Genomic DNA, 26,134 nt, shown 5'->3' with positions numbered 1-26,134 from the left:
AAAATGAGTCTGTGTAGAATATTATCAAAATAAAAATAACAGGAAACTGCTGAATATCTCTAATGCTGCAAAGGAACTTAGATTTCTAATAATGTGAATGTGTGATACACTCAGGTAACTAGATAAGGGGATTTACCCTGGGGACACACGTATGCAGATGCTATCACTGCTGACAGCGTACAAATATTCCTCCCCACTCTGTAAGGGGACATTAGCAAAAAGCAGTATGGAGCCAGTTTTGTAACCCAAGAGACCAGAGACGGTGCAGGATGCTATGGAAGAACATCAGAAGTGAGGTAGATCTAAGCTAGGTACCAAGGGAGGGGCAAAGGACACTGTGACTTGTTAAAAAGTCCACAGGACAAGAGCAGATTCTGGACAGGAGATGAAGCCAAGGTTCAGTAGCTGAAACAACACAGAAGCAAGCAGAAGGGAAGCAAGGAGTGTGGTAGAAAGGCTGTAGGTGGGGCCAAAGTGGCATGTGCCTGCCTCTGCGGCCCAAGGACATGTGATACCTGGACTCGGTTGACACGAAGAGTAGGCACCAGTGGTAAATCATTCATGCCATTTCTTCAAATAATGCAAAAGAGAAGGAGGAGGAGAGGAAGATGATGGAGGAGAGCACTGTGAGGGAGGATCCTGGGCTATTCTGACACAAAGAGAAACAGATTGGGAGGCCTGTACTCCTGACCTAGGCATACCTGTAATCTCATCATTTCCATCCTAATTTCTCCATCTGGGAACTGCACACGTTAGCCCAGACCATCTGTAAATCCTTTGCTAGCTCTTAAATTTATAAGGTCTTACTAAAACAGAGTTTCAAGTTCTTTAAGACTCCATTAAAATAATCTTTGGAAGATTCATAATCCAACTTTATTACTCAGGCAGTACAATTTTAGTTCAGCTTCTTAACACTTTGGCATCTGGTATTCCTGGGGCCCTTGGAAAGAATTCCTGATTGTCTTCTAATAGGGTAGATCTCAAGATGGGGTTAGAAGCAAAAGACAGACAGATGGGTGAGCTGCTCTAATCAGCTCTAGTTGCAGTTTTTTGGGGTTTTTCCCCCTTTTTAAATGAGAGGTTAGTCTTCCCCAAATCCCAAGCCTCCACTCCCTAATTTGGAGATGAACCAGATGATTTCACTGGTCTTTCCCTTCTCTGGTTTCTATGACTCATCAGCTATAGCAACTAGGGTGGGGTAAAGAAAACAATTCTAATATTCAGGTTATGCTGTAGCTCCAAAGGAAGGAATCTGAGAAAAACTGTTAAGATTGAAACAGAATGAAAAAAAAACAATGTAACTCACAATACTCCTAATTGAGAAATTGTTCCCAGGATGTGTCCCTACATTGAGTGCCCCCATCTTTCCTCTGTAAATATCACTTACATGAATGTTTTTTTCATCAAATGTTTTACACATCTTTTCTATGAAATTGCTAAAATGCTTATTAAAATAGTACAAATAAATGCCTAGTTGATTTTGATCGTCCATGTCTTGAAAAAGCAGCCAGTGCCTAACTATAAAAATCAAAGAACTCCCAAGACAAATTCACTCAATTTAACAAACATTGAGTATTCACTATATGCCAGGCACTAGGGCAGGACTACAGCAAACTCATAATAGGAAAAATGGTAACTCCAACCTCAAGGTGTAGCAGAGGTAAGTAAGTAATTACAATTTGACAAATGCATGAGACATGAAATCAAAGTACAGGGAAGCCCAATGTGAGAATGACGAATACAGTTAACCATTAGAGAAAGGAAGTAAGACATTCTGTCTTGGCCAATCCATTCAATTACTCATAGCTATTTGAAGTCATTGTGTAACCACAGAAGAGGAAATGTAACATATACCCCATGTATTCTATATCTGTGGACAGTGTCAATGCAGAGGTGTGACTGTTTTTAGGCAAACCATTCTGGTATAAAAACAGGTAAAAAGGAATAGTCACTAGAGACGGTATATATTTATTTGGTTGATGCCACTAATGTGAAAATTTGAAAAAAAATTTGGAACTCCTCTACTTAAGTATTTTCCTCAGAGCCTAAGGCAAATCTGGGTCTACTGAGAGGAGCTGAACAGCTAGAGGTCATTCTGAGCCAAGGCTCATGACTAAACGGGCAAAGGATAGTAGGAGTTTCAACTGGAGTTAAAAATACAGGAAACCATGATTAAGCCCTTACTTACATTGTTTGATGGAGTCAGCAGTATTGATTTTCTGGTTTTAAGGAAGTCTGATCATTCTGATACGAGGTCTGAAGTGAATATCTATCAGTCCAATAAAGTTTTCAGAGTTCCTGAGATACTAAATATTCAAAATCATGTAATACAATTTAAAATTACTTTTTGGGGGGTGCCTAAATGACTCATTTGGTTGAACATCCAACTCTTGATTTTGGCTTGGGTCATGATCACAGGGTTGTGAGATCAAGCCCTATGTTGGCCTAATGAGCCCCGTGTTGGCCTCCACACTGAGTGTGGAGCCTGCCTGAGATTTTCTCTCTCTCTCTCTCTCTCTCTCTCTCTCTCTCTCTCTCTCTCCCTCCCTCCCTCCCTCCCTCCTTCTACCCTTCTCCCCCATTCATGCACACATCCCCCCCTCAAATTAAAAAACAAAAAAGGTACTTTTTTGTGAGAATGTCCAAAAATATAGTGGACTGAAATGGAATCTTCAGTAATGACATACCTATGGTTGAGGTACTTATACATCAAAAAAAGTCTGAAAAACCAATATTCCATGGGCAAGGGACTAGCCAACCAAGCTGGTTACAGTTTCCAGTGAATGACATTGGCATGATGTATGTCTCATTCAAAATGGATTCAGTTAACACTGTCAGTCCCTTTCCTCTTCCAGAGCCAGGGGCATTGTAGAGTATTCTGGATGGCTGGAACAAACTTAGATATGACCTCGGACACCTGGAGAGGAAAAAGAGAAGGCACAGAATTAGTGGATGCAGAGTCAGGCTAGAGACCCCTGCCAATCACTCCTCACAAAGATTGAGCACTCTCCTCGAGTGGTACTCTTCCTTCGTAAACAGAAATCTTTCTCAGAATCACTAACATTGATTCTGTTAGTTTTTTAACAAATTAGTCTATTAATAAGTAATGCACATAATAAAGTTAACTGTTCTGTATTGTGAAAAAAAAAAATACTTGAAGTCTTCATACCCTTCTCAGATATGAAACCGGAAAGGAACGAGGGGCAGGAGGCATGGAAGAGACCCACATGAGCTGGCAGAACTGGTCAACATGTTACTATTTTAACTGATTAAGTCAACTTTCTCATTCAAGGATATAGTACTCGTTTTAAACACTTACCATTAACATAATTATCCCACAAACATTAAAATGTTCTGGGGAGGAGCCAGAACATAAGGAGCATGACTTACCCGGGCCCTCAAGCCTCTAAAGGGAGGGCAATTTGGGTTTCAGTTTGGGCATCTGGGCTCAGCTGCTTGGCTCATTTTGTTTTTCTTTCGTATACCCCAGAGTCCAAGTTTTAAAAGGTTAGGAAAGAGACCAACTAGGTAAAAGTGGCATTTAAAGAGCTAACCATTCTTTTTTTTTCAAATGACTTTCTTGGGAGGATACCAACATTTTTCCAGATTTACAGTGTACTTCCAAAAGATATAATTAGAGTTTAATGCCCCAAAGAATAATTTTTTTTTTTCACAAAGAAATCCTTACTCCATTTAACTTGGGGCTGTGGAGGAAGGAGAAAGCATCTGACCAAGCTCGTGTGAGGGTCTGCCCTACTTATCACTCCATTTCTGACTTGTTCAACTCCAGGAGATTTAAGATCAGGCCACATTCTCCCCAACGTGGCAGGTATTATTTGGTACTGCAAAAACAGAGGTGACAGATGGCCAAGTAAGATGGATCACCAGAACCTTCAGTTTAGACTGAAAAATAGCCTTCCCAGATGTTCCTGCCTTCAGGCTTCCCTACGTTCCATTCTGCTCCCAAATCTATCCTACACATTATATATTGCCATAGTTTCCATGATAGAAGTTCAACCGTGTTGTCCACCTCTACTGCCACCTCCATTAAAAAGCTTTTCCTGGGGTGCCTGGGTGGCTCAGTTGGTTGAGCGTCTGACTTCAGCTCAGGTCATGATCTTGTGGTTCAAAAGTTCAAGCCCTACGTCAGGCTCTATGCTGACAGCTCAGAGCCTGGAGCTTGTTTTGGATTCTGTGTCTCCCTCTCTCTCTGTCCCTCCCTGCTCACACTCTGTCTCTGTCTCAAAAATAAATAAAATACTTTAAAAAATTAAAAAGCTTTTCCTTATTCCCCACCTCAAGGCAATGCCACAGTCTCTAAGGCAATCAAAGCTTTTCAGTGACAAGTTCCCCAGCATGCTTTCTTAGATCCTTTGGGTCCCTTCAACCAAAGGCACCCTGGTCATGTCTTAGCCACACCAAATGACCTGCCATTCCAATATGCTTTCCATGTTTGCACCAACGAACATTGACTCTACTTTGTCCCTGAGCTTGAAATTTCCCTTCCAGTCTGGCAAACTCCTTTCAAGTTTTAGATCGAAAGACATCATTCATTGATTTGATCTGATGATACTTCACATTTACGTAGTGACCTGCAGGTTTTTTTTTTTAATTTTTACATATGTTTATTTATTTTTGAGAGAGAGAGAGACAGAGCATGAGCGGGGGAGGGTCAGAGAGGGAGACACAGAATCTGAAACAGGCTCCAGGCTCTGAGCTGTCAGTACAGAGCCCAATGTGGGGCTCGAACTCACAGACCGCGAGATCATGACCTGAGCTGAAGTCGGACGCTCAACCGACTGAGCCACCCGGACGCCCCAATGTGACCTGCAGTTTAAAAAGAACTTTTAGAGCCATTTTTTATAATATTTATTGGAAGTCCACTAGAGCCTATAGAATATGCTGGGAAGGTATAAATATCAGGATTTTACAGATGAAAAGACCGAAACTCAAAGAGGGGAGAGAGAAGGCCTTAGCAAATGAAGGAGTGGAGACTCTAACTCAGAGCTCCCTACTTCCGCCTCCTCTCCACACCCCATGCCTCTTCCAACAAACTCTGACTCTGGGCTGCCGACTTCTGAGACTCAACTTCTCATACTTCTGAGTTGCAGCTGACAGTCTTAACATTCTAAAGACTCCCCCATCTGCTGGATGAGAATTAACTCTAGCACCGGCTCCTGGGAGGCAGAAGGCTTGGCTGACAGCGAACTCAGCACTCCCTAATATGCAAAATGACATTTTGGCCTTAGGCACTTAGTAAGTTACACAGCCCTTCCTCCTCAAGAGTAAAAGTTTTCAGGCACTAGAGTGTAGCATTAAAAAAAAGCCAAACTGAATTAGGGACTGACCCACCACTTTATTAGCCTCCCAACACGCACACATACACAGAGACATTCAAGTCTCATGCACTGTGGTTTCACTTTCCCTCACCCTCTTCTTGAACTCAAAAGAACTCATTGTGCAATTCTATGAAATTGCATTTTGGAATTGGACAGAGACTCGTGCCAGCTGCCCGTTGTGGCACTTGGGAAATTATAATCTGCATCACTTTTTGTGGGGCAGAGGGCAGACATTATACTTGCAAAATGCATTCCATTATTTATTTTTCACATTAGTAAAACTGCTGTGTGCATAGTGTTAGAACAAAACACAAACTTTGTAAAATACATTCTACATCTTAGTCGTCGAGAAATGTTAACTTTAAACAGACTGCAGTCACTTGATCAGTTATTCTGGACTCATTTCTCACTTTGAGTTGCACACTTCAGGAGGAAATTTAAATAATATCTCATGGAGAATAAGGCAGTCAGTAAAACTAGTTCTGGACACAATATCCTCTTTGTTTATTTGGAGTCTCTCTAACAGGCTAAAACCAAAAAACCTTATAGTTTATTTCTGGAGAGTAAGTTGGGCAAAAGGCTTGCTGGAAGAACAACTCGAAAAACTGTGGATGTTTACTTGGCATCGGGGAACGTTACCTGCAGATGATCAGACCTCAGAACTGTGTCAAAGAGTAGCCTTTTTTTTTTTTTTTTTTTGCCGCACCAGGAAGAAAAATAGGTTTGTCCAGACAAGTTTTGGCTGCCAGGTAGAATGTTTTCAAGAGGTTTTGATATACGGTTTCTCTCAAATTGTCTAATCTGAATTTGTATGTCTTTTGTTGATCTAAAATGAAATAGAGTAACACTGAGCGAGTCAGACAGTAATATACCACCTAAGGAATGTTGTGCTTTTCTTGGTGCATAGTAAGAAACATACATTGGTGATTTGTCTCATTACTGATGACTCTAATTTTAATCTCTTGGTTAAGATACTTTCTGCCAGATTTCTTGAGGATTAGGTAAACAAATAGGTATATTATACTTCATAATAACTATCTAATAGGGAGATTCTTTAAGACTATGTGAATATTTCTATTTGCCATCAAGTTTTCACCCACCATATTTAGCACCCTTCAAGGATTCTTAGATACATAATTATTTCTGTAATTATTGCAAATAGATTTTTCTGATTCCATCATTCCCTCTGGATTTGATTGGCAATAAATCAACTGTAGAACAGAGTATTTCCTTCTTCCCCATTTATTTATTCCTTTATGCCAGGATGAGCTTGTGGATTACTATTTTACTCAAAGCATTATAAAACATTACTGTCATCATTTCATGCTCAAATGTTTCCAGAAATAAGAACTCCTTTAAGCTAGTTCCTGGGTTCTTTTGGCATGCACCCATCACTCTTTGAGCACTTTCTTATTTTCTGGTGCAAGATGATGTTCCAGGTTCATCTTGTATTCTCCCTGCTCAGTCTCGGAATTAATAATTTCTCCAAGGAGTTTGATTTCTTTTAGTGAAGAAGAGAATTTAGAAACCAAGATCTGCCCACTAAGTGTGTTCATTGCTTCTAGAGTATCATTGCTTCTAGGCTCTATCAGCAGAGTTAGAAACTATGTATTCACACACACACACACACACACACACACACACACACACACACACACACACACACACACACACAGCTGTATCTGTTTCTCCCACTCTCTCTGTATATTAAGTACCATGGATTCATTCTGATACTTCCAATTCCAGTCCAATACTACAGGGTTGATTCTTGCCTTCCCTTTCTCCATGATTCTCAGTGTATTTATTAGCTCAGTTAATCTAGTATATAACCAAACTCCCAGTTTCTTCGCCCTAGTAAAGAGGAAGTGGGGGAAAGAAAAGAAAGAAAAGGCCAGCATGGTCCCAGACATGCCAGCCCCAATTTCCTGGTTTATCAGCCCAAAAGTGATACTTCTCCCCCTTAAGTTGTAGACCCACATTTTGAGTTTACAGGTTCCACAGGACATCACCTTAATTGTACTGCACATTTGGTTGAAAACATAACTAGTTGTCTTTTTGCCAAATCCACATTTTTCCTCTGATATCTTCATTTAAGTCAGTGGCAGCACTCAGGCTAAAAATTTCAGCTGTCTTTGAAACTTTCATAATTCCACACACACAAGCTATTTCATGTGCCATGACCTTTAATTCATCTTTGTATTCCCAACACCTAGTGTCTATTACCTACTTGTGACTTTATTACATGAGGTGAACATTCATTTGGGGGATAGGGTCAAATCTGATAGCTGCTAACTAAATGACTTCCCAATCTACACCTTTTCCATCCACTTGCTAATTCATAGAGTTTCCACCTCCTCACTGTCTTTCCTCTCTCTAAATAATTCTTTATATTGTAAGTATCCTAAAATTGATGTCATCTTGCTCAAAAAGCCTTCAACATCTCCTCACTGCTTTTGGAATCAAATCAAACTATCTGGGAATAATAATACTCTCCACACTCAGGCTCTAACTTACCTCTTCCACTTCATCTCCCATTTATCTTCTTTCCCCCTCATGCTTGTCACATGAGCATATTTGCTATTCTTGAAAATCAGCACTTTTCATGATTTTTACTCATGATGTAATGCTTTGCTTCCTTTTTCATTTTATTTTTTATTTTTGAGAGAGAGAGAGAGAGAGAGAGAGAGAGAGAGAGAGAGAGAGAGAGAGAGAGAGAGAGACAGGGCAAGAGCGCAAATGGGGGAGGGGCAGAGAGACAGGAGGACAGAGGATCTGAAGCAGGTTCTGTGCTGACAGCAGAGAGCCCCATGTGGGGCTCGAACTCATGAAATGTTAGATCATGACCCAAGCCAAAGCGGATGCTCAACTGACTGAGCCACCCAGGTGCCCTTCTGCTTCCTTTTTTGTCCATATTAATATTTTACTTGTCTTTCAAACCAAATATAAAGGTCATTTCTATCATGAGCTTCTCTTATTGTCAAGTACCCCCTTTTCTTATTCCTATGCACTACTGTGCTAAATTCTGCTCTGTATTACAGCTAATTTCACACATCTATCTCTCCAACAAGATTAGATACTACCCTTAAGACCAAAAAAACCAATCTTATTTATCTTTAAATCCCAAGAAATTGGCATAACGCACTACCCCCAATAGATGCTCAAAAAAGCATCATCAAATCATTTCCAAGTTTTGCTGATCAATTGGCAATGAAGAATTTCATTGTTCCACCTCACCTTCTAGTTAAGTCCTTAATGTTTATAAACCTGATTTCCCACTGACTGGCCACTCTAAATGAAACTTCCGATTGGTGATAATAAATCCAAGCAGGTACAGCTTTACGTGCAAAAGCATGCAGGCAGGGACTAGATGGCTAATCTGTGTGTTGGTAAAAGCTGGCCAAAGCAGATGTTGCATTAAAGCAGGGCTCGGGGGAGCCGCAATCCCTGGCATCAGTGTAGCACTGCCTTACTGCAGTGTGATTCTTATGATTAACATGCATATACTCTCCTGTGCTGTACATTTCTGGGTAAGCCAAACCTAGGATAGTGGCTGGAGAAAAGATTCCCCCTCCCCCTCCAAGAAATGCAGGTGCTCAAGAAAAGGGAAGGAGGAATTCAACCTACTAATCACAGACTCTTTAGGTTTCTTCACTTTCAAAACACTGATTAATTCACACTGTGGCTTTTCCTCCCATTCCTTAGAGAATTAACCAGGCTACTCCATGCATGGACAGCAATAGCTCCTTGCTTGATCCCTCTCTAACAATAGCTCATATATTGAAAGCCAACGTGTATGCCAAGGCAAACCCTGTACTGTTTGAATCTTCCTATTTGATGAGGCAATCTAAGCCTCTCATCCTAGAAATGGACATCTGGGCCTCAACTCCTTCAGTAACTTTTTCTTGGCAGCTCAGATCCAATCCCCAGATAGATGCTTTGTGTGTCTGCCCCTACATACCTTGATAAGTTTAGACATTAGCCTAGGTAACATGGTGAGAATGGATCAATGAGATACATCTCCTTTATTTCTACATACATCTCAGTGAGAAACTCAATAAATCTTGATATCAAATACTTTTTTATGCTTGTTTTTTTTTTTTAAATGCAGTGTGCCTTATTTTAACGAGAGAGAGTATAAGCAGGGGAGGAACATGGAGAGGGAGGACCCAAAGCAGGCTCTGTGCTGAAAACACAGTTGATATCAAATACTTATACGGTTTGATTAAAAAGGTACCATGTACCTGTAACACATAACAAACATCTTAGTATGCGAATTAGTGAGACACTTCGGATTTAGTGTGTTCATAATAAAATACTAAAGTGTTATTTCCCTTCTCTACCCTAAACCCATGCCTCCTTGTAATATGTCTAAAATGTTTACAATGTCCAAAGCCATAATCCAGGGAGAAATGGAAAGGAACAGGTTAACTTCCTTTGCAGGTGCAAAAGAAGATCCAACTAATGAAACTATTTCCAAGTTTTGGTGATCATTTGGCAATGAAGAGTTTCATTGTTTCCATCTCACCTTCTACTATTCCTTAATGTTTATTTATTTACTTGGTCAAGTGATACTTTAATAGGCTATAAATAAAAATCCTGTCTTTGGAGAGTATCAAGAGTCACAAGTGGGCTAGAGCAGAGAGCAGAGGCAGAGTCTAGAGGCCAGGAAGAATCAACAGGCTGTGAAGAATCCTTGAGGTTGGTTATATTTAAATGGCTTCATCCTGCAGGGACCCCTGAAAAGCCGCAGACACATCTCCTGGGGAAATTCCTTGGGCTCCTCCACACTGTCATCATGGCTCTCCACGTCCAGGTAGACGTCCAGCAGCACACACAGGCACTGCAGCTGGTTGGTCAAGAGATGATGGCTGGACTGAGGGACATAGCTCCTATAGCACACGATGACCTCACTCTCCATGCTCTGAATGTTGTCATCATTGCTACTGTTTTTCTCCCCTTTCCAGTTCAGACAGAGCTGGAAAATGGGTGGGATGGAGGAGTAGCTGGGGTTCAGCACCATGGCAGCCTGGAGTTTGGCTGTGCCCTTTCCATGAGTGCCAGGAGTAGAGATCGGTGTCCTCAGCTAGTCCCATCTCCACAATGTCCTTGGTGAAATGTAGCTGCAAGTAATCCTCATGGGCAATCGTGACCCACTTCACCAGGCAGGAGACAACCTTTGCAGGGAAGAGGTACTGTCAGCCACTGGTAACTGGTTCAATGCCATGTTCCAAGGATGCAAACTTTGGAGGGCCAGGTGGGACTGCACCCTAGTCTTCAGCAGTTTCATGGTGGTCCCCATGTGGCCAGCACTCGGCAAGTGTTCAGCAATCACCGTGTGCTGAGGCTATTCTTTGCAGGAAGAGGAGGTCACCTAGCTTCTGTACCCAGAAATATGGGTTAAGCACATAGTCTCTCAAAGTCAGGATGCCACTGAAACTGATACTGAATGGCTGGATTCAGAGTCTTCTTTCTGTGATCTCCTGGATACAAACAGCTCAGGACTGAGTGAGGAGACAGAAAGTCACCTGCACTGATGGGGTGATCAGCTCCGTGGTGGTCATCACTTTGGCTTTAATCGTCATGGTGTTGAGGTTCATGAGGTAGTAGAAAGTCAGGTGAAGCACACTGTCATCTTTGCACTTCAGGTCCAGCATGACAGGCAGCAGGTGCCTCTTCAGCATCTCCATGCACTTGTCATCAAACTGAACTTCCAGTGAGGGCCACTGGCGTTTTGTGGTCTGTTCCTCCTCAGCATCAGAGTCACTCTCATCATCTTAGAGGAGTCTTCAGGAGGCTTAAACAGAGCCTTGGCTTTGTCCACACTGCCTTCAATCGCCACAATGTCTTATGACAGGCCCGCCCACATGCAGCGGCCTGGACAAAGAGGATATAGAGGGGAGATGGCAGGTGTTTAGCTGTCTCATATTGCTTGTGAGCCTGGTCAAACAGTATGAATAGGTACTCTTACACTGGCAGGGAAGCCTGCGTGATGCTACTGAGGCAAGCCTGGAGGCTGCTGAGGTACCCTTCTTTACCTCAGTCTCCTTGAAGATCTCCTCCTTGCTGGACAGGCACTCTATGTACTTCTCTGTCAGCCTTTTCTTCTGCTGTAGCTCCCAGTCCAGACATGCAAGGGTTTGCTGGTGAGGGTCTCCTATGGTGACTTCAGCCTTGCTAATTATCTGGAGGAGCCTCTGTATAAAACTCTTCTAAACTGACCAGATCAATTTCTTCAATGCTTCGACTTAAACTCCAGACATTTGGTGATTTCTTTCTGCAGGTGTATCACCTCATACAACAGGTTCTGGAGCTGCACGTGACAGGCATCTACTTTCTACTTGGCCTCATGGGTCTGATCTCTTGCCTTCTTCAATCTGATATGGGCTGATCGATTAAGCTTCTTCAGAGTCATGAAAAGCACACAGCTCTGGATCTTCTCATCTTCCATCTCAGTCTTTTTCTCATCTTCTTCAGCTCCTGGATCTCAGCCATGAGCCTCCACAACTCCTGTGTGTACTTGCACAGCTCAGTCTCTGCCAGGGTCCCACAGGTCTGCCTCAGCCTCCTTGCTCTAGTATTTACCTTCCTGTTCTTTGTCAGAATGGTTATGCTTCCTTTCGGATGGAGCTCCATCTCTTTGGATCACTTTGGGCTTGTTTTTTGCTTGATTCTGATGACATGGTTGTTTGGCAATGTCAGGAGGAGATAGCAGAGACCGCATGCAGCCTCGAAACTGTCCAGCAACTTATTCCTTAATGTTTATACACTTGATTTCCATACTAGCCACTTCAATGAAACTTCTCCTTTTACTGAAGTTATATGGTTTTCTCTGGGGCTCCTTTCATGATCCTCCTCTCGTGATGCTCATTTCTGCTATGTTACCTTATCTATTTCTCTCAGTCACCACAGACATACCGATTCCCAAATCGGTACTAATGAGATCAGGCTCCTGAGTTCAAAACTCAAATTATCAACCCTCTTTGATGTCAACTACCTCTATTAGATTCAACATACTGGTAATAAGACACTAAACAGTGTCCTTTCTTTTTTCTCCACCTCAAACCAAATTCTTCTTCTGCATCCCTAAAATGTTCACGACATTTGAGATAGTTAAAAACATGTTCACAAATTTTTTCCATAGTCCTCCTTTCAAGAGGTGGAGCTTGAGTGTGCACTTACTGACTTGTATCTCATGAGGAGAATATGCCAGATGTGACACTATTTGACTTCTAAGACAAAAAGACATTGGGTGCCCTCTTTGCTCTTTCTCTTGGATAGCTCACTCTGGGGTAAGTCACCTGCTGTCATGAGGATAGTCCAGGAGACCTATGAAGAGGTACAAGCAGTGGGGATAAGGCTTCCTGACAACAAATAGTGGAACACGGGCTTCACCTTTTTGAAAGTAGATGCTCCAGCCCCAGTCAAACCTTGAGATCACTGCAGCCCCAGCCAACAGCCAGACTGCAACTTTATGAAAGACCTGGAGCCAGAGACACCCAGCTAAGCTGCATCTCCTGACCGACAGAAACTCTAATACATGTTTGTTGTTCTAACTAAATTTGGGGTAGTTTATTTTGCAGCAATATATAACCAATACTGCATCCAAACCCAGAATCCAAGGAACAATGAAAGGAAACGAACATTTTAACTCCTATCCACATTGCCACTCCTATCCACACTTGTCCTCCTCCCTCTCAATGAGTAACATCACAATTTACCCAGTATCCCAAATGAGAAATTGGGATTTCTCTGGAAACCATATTTGACTTTTCCTACCAACTGCTTCACTAAGTTACCATTTTATTCTCCTGTCACTTGAGTCTAGCCCTACTCTTACTGCTTTAATTCAGGGCCTTTACCATTTTTCAATTATTGTAACACAGCTTTTCAACTTTTCTCTTTCCCTACAGTCTTTCCCACCTCTATTTCATTCTCTAGACTGATGCCATCAAGCTTTTTCAAAAGACTACCTGCTCATGTTGTCTTTATTTAAATTTACTACTAGTTCCCAAATGGCACAACATTCAAATGTCATGGAATGGCATGTCTGTCCCTGTCCAATAGCTTTTTCTCTCAAATCCCAAGTTCAGAGCCTACAATCTGGCCATCTTTCACCTTTGCATATGCTTCTTTCTTTTTATGTGGAAGATCTTTCATTCTTTCCTTATAACCCTTTCTCACTTCGAAAAGACTCACCTCAGGCTTCATCTCAGACAACTTGCCTTAATTATCAGGTTCAGGTTATATGACTTTTTTATATTACTTTATCAGAGCACTTACCACATAGTTTAGTATTATGTCCTCCACCAGAATGTGAGCTCCTGGAAAAAATAAAATCTGTCCTTGATACCTAGACCTTCATTTAGGCATCCATCCAACTTCTATCTATTAAGCTGAAACTATAAGACAGAATACCAGGTTAGGTGTTTGTGACATAGTATGAACAAAACAAGTATGCTTCTGTTCTTACACAGCTTGTAGTCTATTCAAGAAGAAAGACAGTAAGTCAAATAAACAAATACTATGGTATGTGAAAAAAGAATATGAGAATAACAAGGAGGACCTACTTAAGACTGTGTGACACACAAATACACTCAGACGTTTCCTGAACTAAATGTTTTCCAAGAGGTACGTATAAATTATACCTTCACCATGGGTGTAAGGAAACCAGGTCCATCGCATTCTTTCCAACAGTGACTCTGCTTGACCCAGGGTTGCCACAAACCTTCAATTTGTAAAAAAGAAAAAAAAAACAGTACTACCTGCAAAGTGCAACAAAGAAAAGTGCAATAAAAGGAGGTATGGTTGTACTAAAAATCAAGGAAAAAGCACAAACAGGATCAAATACATGCTATAAGAGACTTGATTAAGCACAAATGAAAAACTAAGGCTGGATTTATATATTTATCAGGGTTACTCAAATTTATAGCTAAGATAATTTCAAAATAATCACTTGTAGGACCACCCGTTTTACTAAGTAAAAAATAATATTAAAAATTGAAAGCCAAGTCTTTCTGGTATTTAGAAGTCTGAAGAAATCATCGTCTAGTTTTTTTTAAAAGAGCAAATTCCAAGGGAATCCCTGCCTCTCCCTTAGTTCACTGCCAAATGATTCACAACTAAAATATGTCTGGGATATGGAAGCATGTGACAAAAGTTGAAAAAAAAAAAAAAAAAGCTCAAGTCCATTAAAAAAAAGCTCAATGTTTTAAAAAGGGAATGGCAGGGGGTACGTGGGGGGCTCAGTCTGTTAAGCACCTGGCTTCAGCTCAGGTTATGATCTTGTGATATGTGAGTTTGAACTCCACATCGGGCTCTCGGCATCGGGCTCTCGGCTGTTAGTGCGGAAGGAGCCCGCTTTGAAATCTCTGCCCCTTCCCTGTGCTCTTTCTCTCTCAAAAATAAATAAACATTAAAAAAAAAAGGGGGAATGGTAGGATGAGGAAGTTACATATTAAAATACATAAAACAATTTTACTAATAATTACTCATTAAAAAATATTTTATAACTGATTATAAAAATCAAAACAAAACTTGGTAGTTGAGAATAAAAATATTCAACTGTTACTTATAATAGTTAAGAAGATTTCTCGAACTAGTTCTTCTACTAGTTCTTCTACTAGTTCTTTTACTAGCATAAAACACATTTAAAAATTCCAAAAACAAAGCAGATATAACTTTGGATTACAAAACATGTATTTTACAAACAGTGCACATATTTTTGAAACTTTCACTGCACATTAAAGAACAAGATACAAAAATTAAATAAGTCCATTCCTTCTTAAGTCCAAATTGGCTACAGTAACATCGCTGATGACGAGCTTTCCCAAATTCATCTCCTGTGGTCTTAGGAAATTTAATCAGTACAGATAAGAAAAAAATAGCTTATGATGTATCACATATTAGCCTTATCAGTTGAAATAATGAGATTTTTCTGGAAAACATGATCATCTCTGCTTTCAGTAGCATATTTTAACACTCAGCTGAAATTTGTGCCAAGAGATAGAGGTGTTCATCACCAAACCTATAACGCCACAGAAGGTTTGTTTTATTTATTTTTTATTTTTTTATTTTTTGTTTTTTGAAGGTTTTTTTTTTTAAAAAAAACTGATGGTTGACCAACAAGAAAACTGTTAACTTGTGACTTTTCAGAGGCATGGAGTTATTTATTTTTAATTTTTGGCTTCTGCAATAAAATTGCATCAAGTTTTTAAAGATATTAACTTTATTAACTTGCAACAATCATTTTAAAATAGTATATAAAAACTGTCACAATGCATCAGAAGCAAGGTTTATGTTGCTCAAAATTATTTCTGACAGTGCCAAGATTCAGCTTTTTGAGCCAATCTCAACAGATTGGTGATATAATTCAAATTGTTAACATAACACACAATGATAAATATTGCTCTTGAAAAAAAGCAAATGATTTTCCTATTTACAGTTTTTGGAAAAGGTCTACTATAAAAATATTTTTCTCCTCTATATGTTTCCCTGCCATGATAATGTTAAAACATATCTAGATTCTCTTCAAACATCAAGTGGTAAAAGTATAACATTCCATTTTAGCTGAAACATTCCTTTACATAGCCAACATATTTTTTCAAGGCACTCTAAGAACTCTCAAGGACACTGAAAGAAAAATGTTCATCTTGTCCAGTGATATTCTGGGTATATTTCCCCCTCCAACTTTTCTAAATTGAACATTGTTAAAACCAGTTTTTCTTCATTTTCCATGGCAGAGTCCTTAAGTTATTTTTCTTTTATTTGGAGCTTCTCCTTCATTTTCAACTTGCTGAGCAGGCAGACTTTTGGTTTCCATGGAAACTGGATTCCTGCGGCTGCGTGTAGGCATTCTTGTTCCACCAACCTAAGAGAGGAAGCAAATAGTTTAATATGTTTACAACATATTTATATACAGTCAACTCCATATTATTTATATATGTACTAATTACCTTGCAAATAGTCCTTTATATATTTTTAATCTCCAGCCACCTGGCTGCTTCTAAACAAACTTTAATTTGACACAGTGTAAAGTACTAAACTTTCAAATGCAATCACAGAAGGAATAGATCAGGGTAGGTGGAGAGAAGTGAAGGGAGAAACTACTCTGTGTGTTAAACCTGGAAGAGGCTGAAATGTTAAATTAGAAAATGATAGGATGACAGGCTTTTTGAGCAACGTGTTTGCAATAAAGACTGAAGGACAGAAGAAAGGGAGAAATGAAAAAAACGATAGGAGAGAAAGGAAATACAAGAAAAAGGTCGGAGGTGGTTAAGAGGGGGAAAAATTGTAAAATGGAGAAAGAGACAAAGAGTAAGAAAAATAGCCAAGTCTGCAGAGAAAACGAGGGAAAATAAATGTGGGGGAAAAAAAGGAAGGCAAAAAAAGAACCCAAGTAAAAAGGAAAACTTGAGAAGCTGAAAGAGAAGATTCTTGCAAGAAAGAAAAATGGGAAGAAAAAATTGGAAGGAGGCTACAGAGGAAAAAAGGAAGAAGGGAAGTGGGAGGAAGAAAGTTTGGTGGGAGGCTGGTGCTACCTTAATATCTACTCCTCTTCAGCAAAAGTAGCTGCCCACCCTCACTTTCTAGTCCACACAGCCTACACAAGAGAGAAGACGTATTCTTAGGACACAGTCCCTTGCTAACTGTAGTCCTGCTGAAGATGAGATCTGGAAATTCTGTCATCTCCTTAGACACTAAGAGAACATAGTTTTGACAAGTGGTAATGGAGAAACTCAGGCCTTGCAGAGAAGGGCCAAGGCCATACAGCCTAAAACCATCTCCCCAGGACCTGTCCATTTCTGCTTCTATTTTCCCTGGCCACCTTGCACCCTTTGTATCTTCGCATCTTGTCCAGTGAATTCCAGACCTGGTGGTGATGGGTAATATTGTTACTCCAAGCACACTCATATTCCTAAATATGAGACATATTATTAGCATTGCTCTAAGGGGCTACTGGCTCACTCAGGATGCACCAGACTCCAGCTTCCCTAACCTAGTATGTTATCTCTTCAGGGGTATTTTTTAGTTTACCATCAGATGACCAGAAAGGACAAACTCCAGTTGGGATTTGAGTCTGCCAGTGTCTGTCCAAATCTGATGAACTTTTCAAATGCACTGATTAGAAAAGGGCTGTGATTTTCACATTATCTATACCACTCCCTACTCAGCTGATATTTACTATAAGAGTAGAGTGATGACCCTAAATTGTATCTACTATATCGCTGAGGAAAGTAAGCATTGTGAAACTTCCATCGTGAGATTTTGTGTGTGTGTGTGTGTGTGTGTGTGTGTGTGTGTGTGTGTGTGTGTCTAATGAGTATCTATTACCAAAGTTGTAGAAAGAGAAAAGGGATGGGCACAGAGACTCTGCAAAAGTACTGGAAGTGGAAAAAGTCAGGAGTGGCATAGGAAGCAAGGGGAATCCTCCTATGAAGCGCTCCTCCATGAAGCAAGAGGCAGATATAGACTCCACTGTGGTATCTCTCAGGGTTAGTACTTAAGGCACTACACAAAGATGAGAACTGCAAGTGGACTAGGGACTAAAGGATTGTATCAGAGACAGGAATATTTGTTATATGAGTTTTTACACCATTAAATATGTGGATGATTTTTGTTTCATGTAGGGTGTTACATCTTTAGGTTTCCTGAAGCTTTAGTGTTTTCCTATTGCTGCTAAGGCTAGAAACCCTGTCTGCTTACCTTGACTTGGAGTCCCATTCCCATGGCCTGGTTAGGAGGAAGTAAGGGAGGAAGGTCAGGTAATTCCCACCAGACATAAAGCTAGATTGTAGCGAGATGTGTAAGAGATCACCAAAAACTTTCAAGGACTTGAAAACATATCAAACCAAGCATTAATTATCTAACTGGACCTAATAGCTGCGTCTTAGATAATCTCACTAAGGGTTTGTCCTTGGCACTGAATACATGAAGTGTCTTAAAAAATACAAACCAGCAACTGCTCGGTCATATACATATAAGTGAACTGTTTACTTTTGTATTTATATGGCCAAACCCTGAACATATGGAATCGTATTGAAGTATTAAACCAAAAAGGAAGAAGTCACCCCCATACAGAATTGTATGTCACAGGTGAGACACTATAATCAGGATTTCCAAATGAAATGGAAATCTTTATACTTGAAAGAACATAAATCTTTCAAAAGTAGTTTTCAATTAGATTTAAGTTAGTGAAGAAAATTTTGCCTTAGGAAGTTATAAAAATCACTAGTCAAATGAAATTTAAACTGGAAATAACAAACCAGAACTGTAGACAAAATGATTTAAAATGTTAACTTTATCCATTCTTTCACTTATAGGAACTAGTTAACCATATTTATATGTTTTCATGGCCAGAGTTAGCTAAGAATGAGCAAGGAGTTCTCATTTCTAAAAAGATCTTCCCATACAGTAACATTAGGGTAAAGAACTGAAAAATATAAACAACATCATTACTCTAAATTATAAAAAGATCCTCAATATTTGCATTCCAGCCATTTCTAAAAGGATTTGAAAACACAGATTAATATACCATGGGGGGGGGGGGGAGAGAAGATATCCATAGAATATGTAACTGATAGCTGTTCCAGGACACACATACTGGTAAGATTATGGAACTCAGACAATAATTTTGACTCAAAGATTTTTGGCAGCAGGGAAGGAAAATACACTCAGTTTTTACTTCCTGAACATTCAGATCCACTTGTACAGAACAAAACTCTTCCTACAACTAAACCCAAACTGGAGTATCTTATATGATATAAAGAATGAGTGACATGGTGAAGAGTTTCTCTAGCCATGGCTTTACAAAAGTTTCAGACAGGGAAAAGTCATTCAACTGGTATTTCCAGGAAGGATTCTACAAAGAGAGTAATGTTAATTATAACTCAATAAATATGGAGTTATACAATACTTTGTAAACACAATTTAGTCCTTAACAGTTCAGCGTACATTTAATAAGGTGCTGCATTCACTAATGGCTAACCCTTGCTTTTCCATTTTTCTATACCCTACTTATCAATTTTTAATTGTACCACCGTAATTTTATCGTATATATTCTTCTGCAAATTGTCTAAAATATTTAATGATATCAAACAGTATAAATAAATAAAAATCAGAAAAAAATGTAACTTTGCTTTTCATAGGAACACAGGGATTTAACTAGGTGGATGCTCCCACTGGACAAGCTATTAGAATTTTCTTTAGTTGACTTATAAACCTTACAAAAATAGAAACTTCCACTGATAATAAATGGACTCAGTAAAGCATAAAACTTTATCTACTCTTATGAAAATAGTTTTTAGAATGATATTGCGATTAATGTAGCAAATGTGAACAGGATGTTAAAATACTGTACTGTCAATGAAACAGATAAACAACCTAATGGAACATTTAATTGCCAAAAAGATCTTACCTTTTGTTGTGGTGTGGGACCTACTGATTTAGGTGGAAAAGTACAAGGTATTCTTCCATGATGGATATGATATGGTAGTAACAGACTGGGATCTAAAGGGACCCAGGGAACTGAGAGACTGGAAGGTACACCAGGAAGGCTGCAATGTGTTTTATGTAAATTGTAGGCTGTCCTAGTAACTTTTCCATCAGATGTCTTGTAGATCAGGAGTGAAGAATCTTCTGCTGCGTGAGACAACAAGTAGGAACCCTCCTGCAAGCTAAATCATACAAGGAAATACAACTCATTGGCTCACTGTGTCAATTTCAACAGCATTTTCTCAATCATGATCTATTAGTAAAATTGAAAACAATTATGGGAAGGGAATACCACCTCTAAAAACACTTCTATGACCAAATAACTTTTAGTAAGTCTTATTTTTGACTATTTTCATGATTTTTAGGCAATTATTTTTTTTTATTACATTTCTTTATTTTTGAGAGGCAGAGACAGAGCGCGAGTGGGGGAGGGGCAGAGAGAGAGGGAGACACAGAACCTGAAGCAGGCTCCAGGCTTTGAGCTGTCAGCACAGAGCCCGACGCGGGACTCGAACTCACGGACTGCGAGATCATGACCTGAGCCGACGTTGGACGCTTAACCGACTAAGCCACCTTTAGGAAATTATTTTAATTCTTATTCCAAAGTTCAGGATATATAATTACTTTCTTTTTACTGTTATCTCAATCAATTTTTAAGTGTTTGGAAATTTAATGGGAAACAGTCTAATTCTCTAATCCATGGATAACATATGGTTTTCATTTCAGGAGTGTACATACACAACAAACACAGAACCTGCTTTGTATCCAGTAATATAAAGATTAAGAGATATAGAAGTGAATATGATATAGTTTAAAAGAAAGTGGAAGGAAAAAAATGGAACAATCACAAAATATGAGGTGCTATTAGAAAAAAAATAACAGCAGCAGCTGATAGGTATGAATGTTTATCATGAGCTAACTATTATACTGCTTAAAAACCATTTTACTATTGAATTCTCAACAACAAATCTTTAAGGCATAGTTTTAATTATTCACCCCATATTAGAGCTAAATAGAAATTAGAGACACTAAACAATCTGCCCAAAGTTCTGAGTGCAGGGCTGAGATATACACTCAGGGGGTTGAACTCCATAGGCCATAACCTTAATTATGATTCTCTACCATTACAATAATCACTTCTATCAAACAACAAATCTACATTTTCCTTGTCTCCTAGAAAGCTTTAAGGAATTCAGTATATCAACATAAAGAGCCAAAAGGCTATGATTAACATCCTGTGCTTTCTTGGGATTTTATATTCCTCTAGCTCAAAGGTGCTAGAACATCAGCTATTTCCCGTATCATTTAAAATAAGGATTAATCATACTTTAGTTAAATGCATCTGCCTACAAACCTAGTAAGTTATGTTCCATTAATTTCTTTTTAGAAATTAAAAAAAAAATTTTAATGTTTACTTTTGACACAGAGTGCAAGCAGGGAAGGAGCAGAAAGAAACAGAGACACAGAATCGTTCTGAGCTGTCAGCAAAGAGCCTGACGCAGGGCTCACACTCATGAGCCATGAGATCATGACCTGAGCTGATGTCAGATGCTTAACCGACTGAGCCACCCAGGTGCCCTGTTCCCATTAATGGGATACTTCAAGGAAGAGAGTCTTCAAAGTACCATACAGTGCAATGTACATGGATGGGTACTAACCATGGTAGGCAGAATAATGACCTCCCAAAGATGCCTATACCTTAAACCCTAGAGTCTGTGAATATATTACATTACCTGGCAAAGCAGAACTAAGATGGAATTAAAGTTGTAATCTGATTTTAAAATGGTAAGATTTTCCTGGATTATGTTAGTGGGCCCAATGTAATCAGAAGAGTCCTTCAATGTAGAATAGGGAGGCAGAAGGGACTCAGCAGGGAGATGTAACTATGAAGAAGTCAGAACAATGTGATGTGAAGTCTCAACCTGCCTTTGAAACTTTGAAAAAGGAAGAGGTCAACAAGCCAAGGAATACAGGTGGCCTCTAGAATTCACAAATGTCCAGGAAAGAGATCATACCCAGAGTCTACAGAAAAAAAAAAAAAAAAAAAAAAAAAAATCACTCTGGCTGACACCTTGATTTTAGCCCAGCAGACCTGATAGACTTAACAGAATTGAAAGATAATAAATTTGTATTGTTTTACAATATGAATTTTGTGGGAACTTGCTATAGCTGCAGTAGAAAATGAATACACAAACTAAGATATCGATAATAAAATTTCAAAAAGCATCTGACAAATGTCATGTGTAAGTACTGTGCTTCACATGAAGAACACAGTACACAAAATAAAATTTCTGCCACAGAATCACAGAACTGAACAGTACCTATGAAATTAATAAACTCAACACCATCATTTTATAAATAAGGAAACTAACATAATAAGTAGAAGACTCAGAAGTTTGAGATTTTTTCACTTTTAGTTCAGACTCTTGAATTGTTTTTTAGTTTATCTTTAGGAAGGGCATAACAGGAATGCAAAGGTTCACATAATGAAACAGTCTGATAAAAATACTCAGGTGGGGAATCTATATTCAAGATTTCTCTGGGCTTAACTGAGTTTTGAACACCAGCTCTATGTTGCTTCCTTATCCTGAATATATAAACAATATAGCTAGGCTACGCTCCTTAATGGCCCCCAGAATATCCACATCTTAATCTCCAGAACTTTGGAATGTTACCTTCAATGGCTTTCCAAATGTGATTAAGGTGCAATGTGACAAAGGAAGCAGAAATTTGAATGATGCACTTTGAAGATGGAGAAAGAGGCCACAAATCAAGGAATATGACTATGACCTTAGAACCTCCAAAAAGAATCAGTTCTGCTGACATGAGTTTAGACCAGTGAAAATGATTTTGGATTTGTGACCTCCAAAACTGTAGAAGAGTAAGTCTGCGCTGTTTTAAACCAGTAAATTTGTGGTAATTTGTTACAGTGACAATAGGAAACCAATACAACAGAGCCTTACAGAAAAATGTTTATTTACTAGTAAGCTGGGTACTATTATATTATCCTTTTATTTATATTTTCACAATTTAAATCTTGACAAAATAGAATAAATGTTGCATTTCTGTTTTTTTTTTAATCTACCCCTAATAGTATATATTCCAAGTTTCTATGAATTTTCACCCAAGAAAATCATACATATCAACGCAAAATGTCCAAAAAATACTTACCTACTCAATTTCTTTAGAATGTGTTGGAGGATGTTAAATAAACTTGAAATCCTATTAAACAGAAGAAATTCATGTAAAGTTAAATGTTAAAAAAAAAAAGGTATTCTTAACAATTGTGGCTTCTCAGAAAGAGAAAAACCCTCATTAACAAAGCAAAAAAAAAAACCCCATAAAATAATAGAAAATAGAGAATGCCAAAAATATGATTAAATTAAAAGACTTGGGGCGCCTGGGTGGCTCAGTCGGTTAAGCGTCCGACTTCAGTTCAGGTCATGATCTCGCGATCCATGAGTTCGAGCCCCGCGTCGGGCTCTAGGCTGATGGCTCAGAGCCTGGAGCCTGTTTCCGATTCTGTGTCTCCCTCTCTCTCTGCCCCTCCCCTGTTCATGCTCTGTCTCTCTCTCTCTCTCTGTCTCAAAAATAAATAAACGTTAAAAAAAAGTTTTACAAGACTTAAAAATTTACTTAATTTTTGCCATTTCCTGATTTCTCTTCACAATCATAAAGTATTTGACCTGTGTGAATCAGATGTAAAGAGATCACAATTTTATATTCAAATTATAAACTTTAAAAATATTCAGAAGTCTTCAGCAGAACTAATCTGCAAAGAGCTCGCCTTTTATTTATTTATTTTTTTATTTTTATTTAAAAAAAAATTTTTCTTTCAACGTTTATTTATTTTTTTTGGGACAGAGAGAGACAGAGCATGAACGGGGGAGGGGCAGAGAGAGAGGGAGACACAGAATCGGAAACAGGCTCCAGGCTCTGAGCCATCAGCCCAGAGCCCGACGCGGGGCTCGAACTCACGGACTGCGAGATTGTGACCTGGCTGAAGTCGGACGCTTAACCGACTGCGCCACCCAGGCGCCCCAAGAGCTTGCCTTTTAGAGAAGGTGGTGAATTAGCTTCCAAAGTAACTGAGAGGTATTTTAAATGTGTGATGCCAGAGAAGCCACTGAGTGGCGACAGGATAGTTAAAGGGAAATGAAATATATTTCTTTTGTATCTTTTCTAGACCTAAATTCATTCCTCAACTATTTATTTAAAAATAGGTTTCATTGGGAATGGTGGGGCAGGCAGTGAGTAATGCATGGAAAACATTTTTTATTTATGTAAAGAAAAAAAAATTACCCCTCAAAAGAGGTAGTCCTTATAATAGAAGTGGACATTTTTGAGAACAAGCAGAGAATTCAAGACTGAATCTGAAATCCTTCAAAAATTGTGTCAAGCCCCAAAGCAGGAACTCTGCAACCAGTCTAAGTCAGGACAGTTCTCATCCTACTGGTGAATCAAACATCTTCACTACCAAGGTTATCACTCTAGCTTGGCTGTGTGCTCTGGAGCAAATCACTCTATGGCCCAGCTTCCCAACATGTAAAATGGGGATAATACTACCACCAGTCTTTTCTCGAAAGCTGTGACATACAAATTAGATAACGTTCGTAAGTTATGTTCCTTTGCATTTTGGTACGTGGAGTCCTGAGCACAATAAACTCATTTCAATCTGATGTACAGTCATCCGTGGCACAGGGGAAACTTTTAGAAGTCAGGATGTCTAAATAGAAAGCTTGGAGCTACGAGTCTAGGACTGTACTGTTCTTTCCCATCCCTGAAAAGGAGTGACGTGTGCTCTCATGCACTTCCCAGATGCTGGGCTACTACTCTCCCTCTAGCCTTGTCTGTCTGAAGTAGAAAGACTGGAACCACTGGTATTCTATTTAACTGGAAAATGCAGATGATTAATACAGATGGATCACAAACTGGGTCAGGGGAAGCCTCAATGTATAAAAGGTATAAAAGTCTTGAAAATAAATGATTTAAATTTAACCAATATTTAGAGATAAATGAAAATCAGTGATCATATTAACAAGTTTTTAAAATCCCACCACAGAGTAAACTTTCTTACTTGAGTGCTGAGAGTTTTTCTTTTAATTCTTCTGAGGTAATTTCTTCTAGCAGAAAAAGCTTTGAAGTAAATGCATCAATATGTCCTAAAATAAAATATCAAACTTAAAAAGAACAATTGCAGTACTGAAAAACAAAAAAAAGTTATCCAGTCTCCTTAAAGATGTTTTTACAAAAATGTAACACCTGTAAAGGAACTATACGTTCTAAAAGAGAATTATACATTTTATTAAGTTTATTAAGTAAAGCTGCATTTTAAAATGACACTAAAGTCAGATTATAAAAGACATACATATTAATTCTAAAATATTTGCTGAATATAGAAAAGTTTACACATATGCACACCAAAAACTAACCTCTAAGTCCCAAATTTAAGAGTAACAACTGATAAGGGGCCTGGGTGACTCAGTTGGTTAAGCGTCTGACTCTTGTTTTCAGATCAGGTCATGATCTCACCGTTCATTAGATCAAGCCCCATGTCAGGTTCTGTGCTGACAGTGTTGAGCCTGCTTGGGATTCTCTGTCTCCTTCTGTCTCTGCCCCTCCCCTGCTCGTGCACACCCTCTTTTTCTCTCAAAATAAATAAAATTAAAAAAAAAACCCTAACTTAAAATATTGGTGTTTCTATTTCCTATTAACGTTGCATTTTCATAGAGATTAAATTTTTAGAGAAATATGTATCTATTATCAAAGTAAGCGGATAGTCAGATTTATAGTTTGGGTATGTTCTCCACATCTCTAACACACACCTGGTTGTTAAGAATTAGATTATAAAAATCCAGCTTAATTATTCACAACAGCCAACATATGGAAACAACCTAAGCATACATCAACGGATGAATGGATAAAAATGTGGTATACATAAAAAATGGAATATTAGCCATGAGAAAGAAGGAAATTCTGTTTACAACAATATAGATAGACTTAAGGGCATTATGTTACGGAAAATAAGAATGAAAAAGAAAATATTATGTGGAGTCTAAAAATAAAAGTCAAACTCATAGAAACAGAGTAGGAAAGTGGTTTCCAAGGGCTGGGGGAGGAAGGAATAGACAGAGGTGGTAAAATGGTACAAACTTTCAGCCACACAGTCTGAGAATCCAATATGTAGTGCGGTGACTATAGATGATAACACTATACTGTATGATTGAAATCTGCTAAGAGTAGAACTTAAATGTAAATCATCAAAGGGAAGAATCCTTTCACAGTGTACACGTATATCAAATCAT

The 26,134-nt window shown here is 38.9% G+C and overlaps 1 protein-coding gene, 1 long non-coding RNA gene and 1 pseudogene across 13 annotated transcripts in view; all 3 read right to left on the bottom strand.

Annotated features, from left to right (window-relative positions):
* Window positions 1-2,718: 2,718 nt before the first annotated feature.
* Window positions 2,719-8,016, bottom strand: LOC123385910. Its single transcript, XR_006599177.1, has 2 exons — window positions 5,979-8,016; window positions 2,719-2,917 (listed from the first exon to the last, which is right to left on the bottom strand). It is a non-coding gene; the product is annotated as an uncharacterized LOC123385910 (long non-coding RNA).
* Window positions 8,017-8,151: 135 nt separating this feature from the next.
* Window positions 8,152-14,866, bottom strand: LOC101099970 (annotated as a pseudogene).
* Window positions 14,867-15,013: 147 nt separating this feature from the next.
* Window positions 15,014-26,134, bottom strand: part of ICE2 (interactor of little elongation complex ELL subunit 2) — a 65,321-nt gene continuing 54,200 nt past the window's right edge. For 10 of the 12 annotated variants that reach the window (XM_019832326.3, XM_019832324.3, XM_045059223.1 and 7 more), the window contains 4 exons: window positions 24,907-24,991; window positions 23,001-23,051; window positions 19,753-20,011; window positions 15,014-16,206 (listed from right to left, as the gene is read on the bottom strand). In XM_019832326.3, the coding sequence (XP_019687885.3) occupies window positions 16,084-16,206; window positions 19,753-20,011; window positions 23,001-23,051; window positions 24,907-24,991 (518 nt within the window). In that variant the 3' untranslated portion in view covers window positions 15,014-16,083. Of the gene's footprint in view, window positions 16,207-19,752; window positions 20,012-21,413; window positions 21,852-23,000; window positions 23,052-24,906; window positions 24,992-26,134 lie in introns of those variants that run through there. The other 2 variants (XM_045059229.1, XR_006599176.1) reach the window with 2 other exon arrangements.

Source organism: Felis catus, chromosome B3 (genome assembly GCF_018350175.1).
Source record: "Felis catus isolate Fca126 chromosome B3, F.catus_Fca126_mat1.0, whole genome shotgun sequence".
Taxonomy (NCBI): Eukaryota; Metazoa; Chordata; class Mammalia; order Carnivora; family Felidae; genus Felis; species Felis catus.
This window is presented reverse-complemented; position numbering and strand designations above follow the sequence as displayed.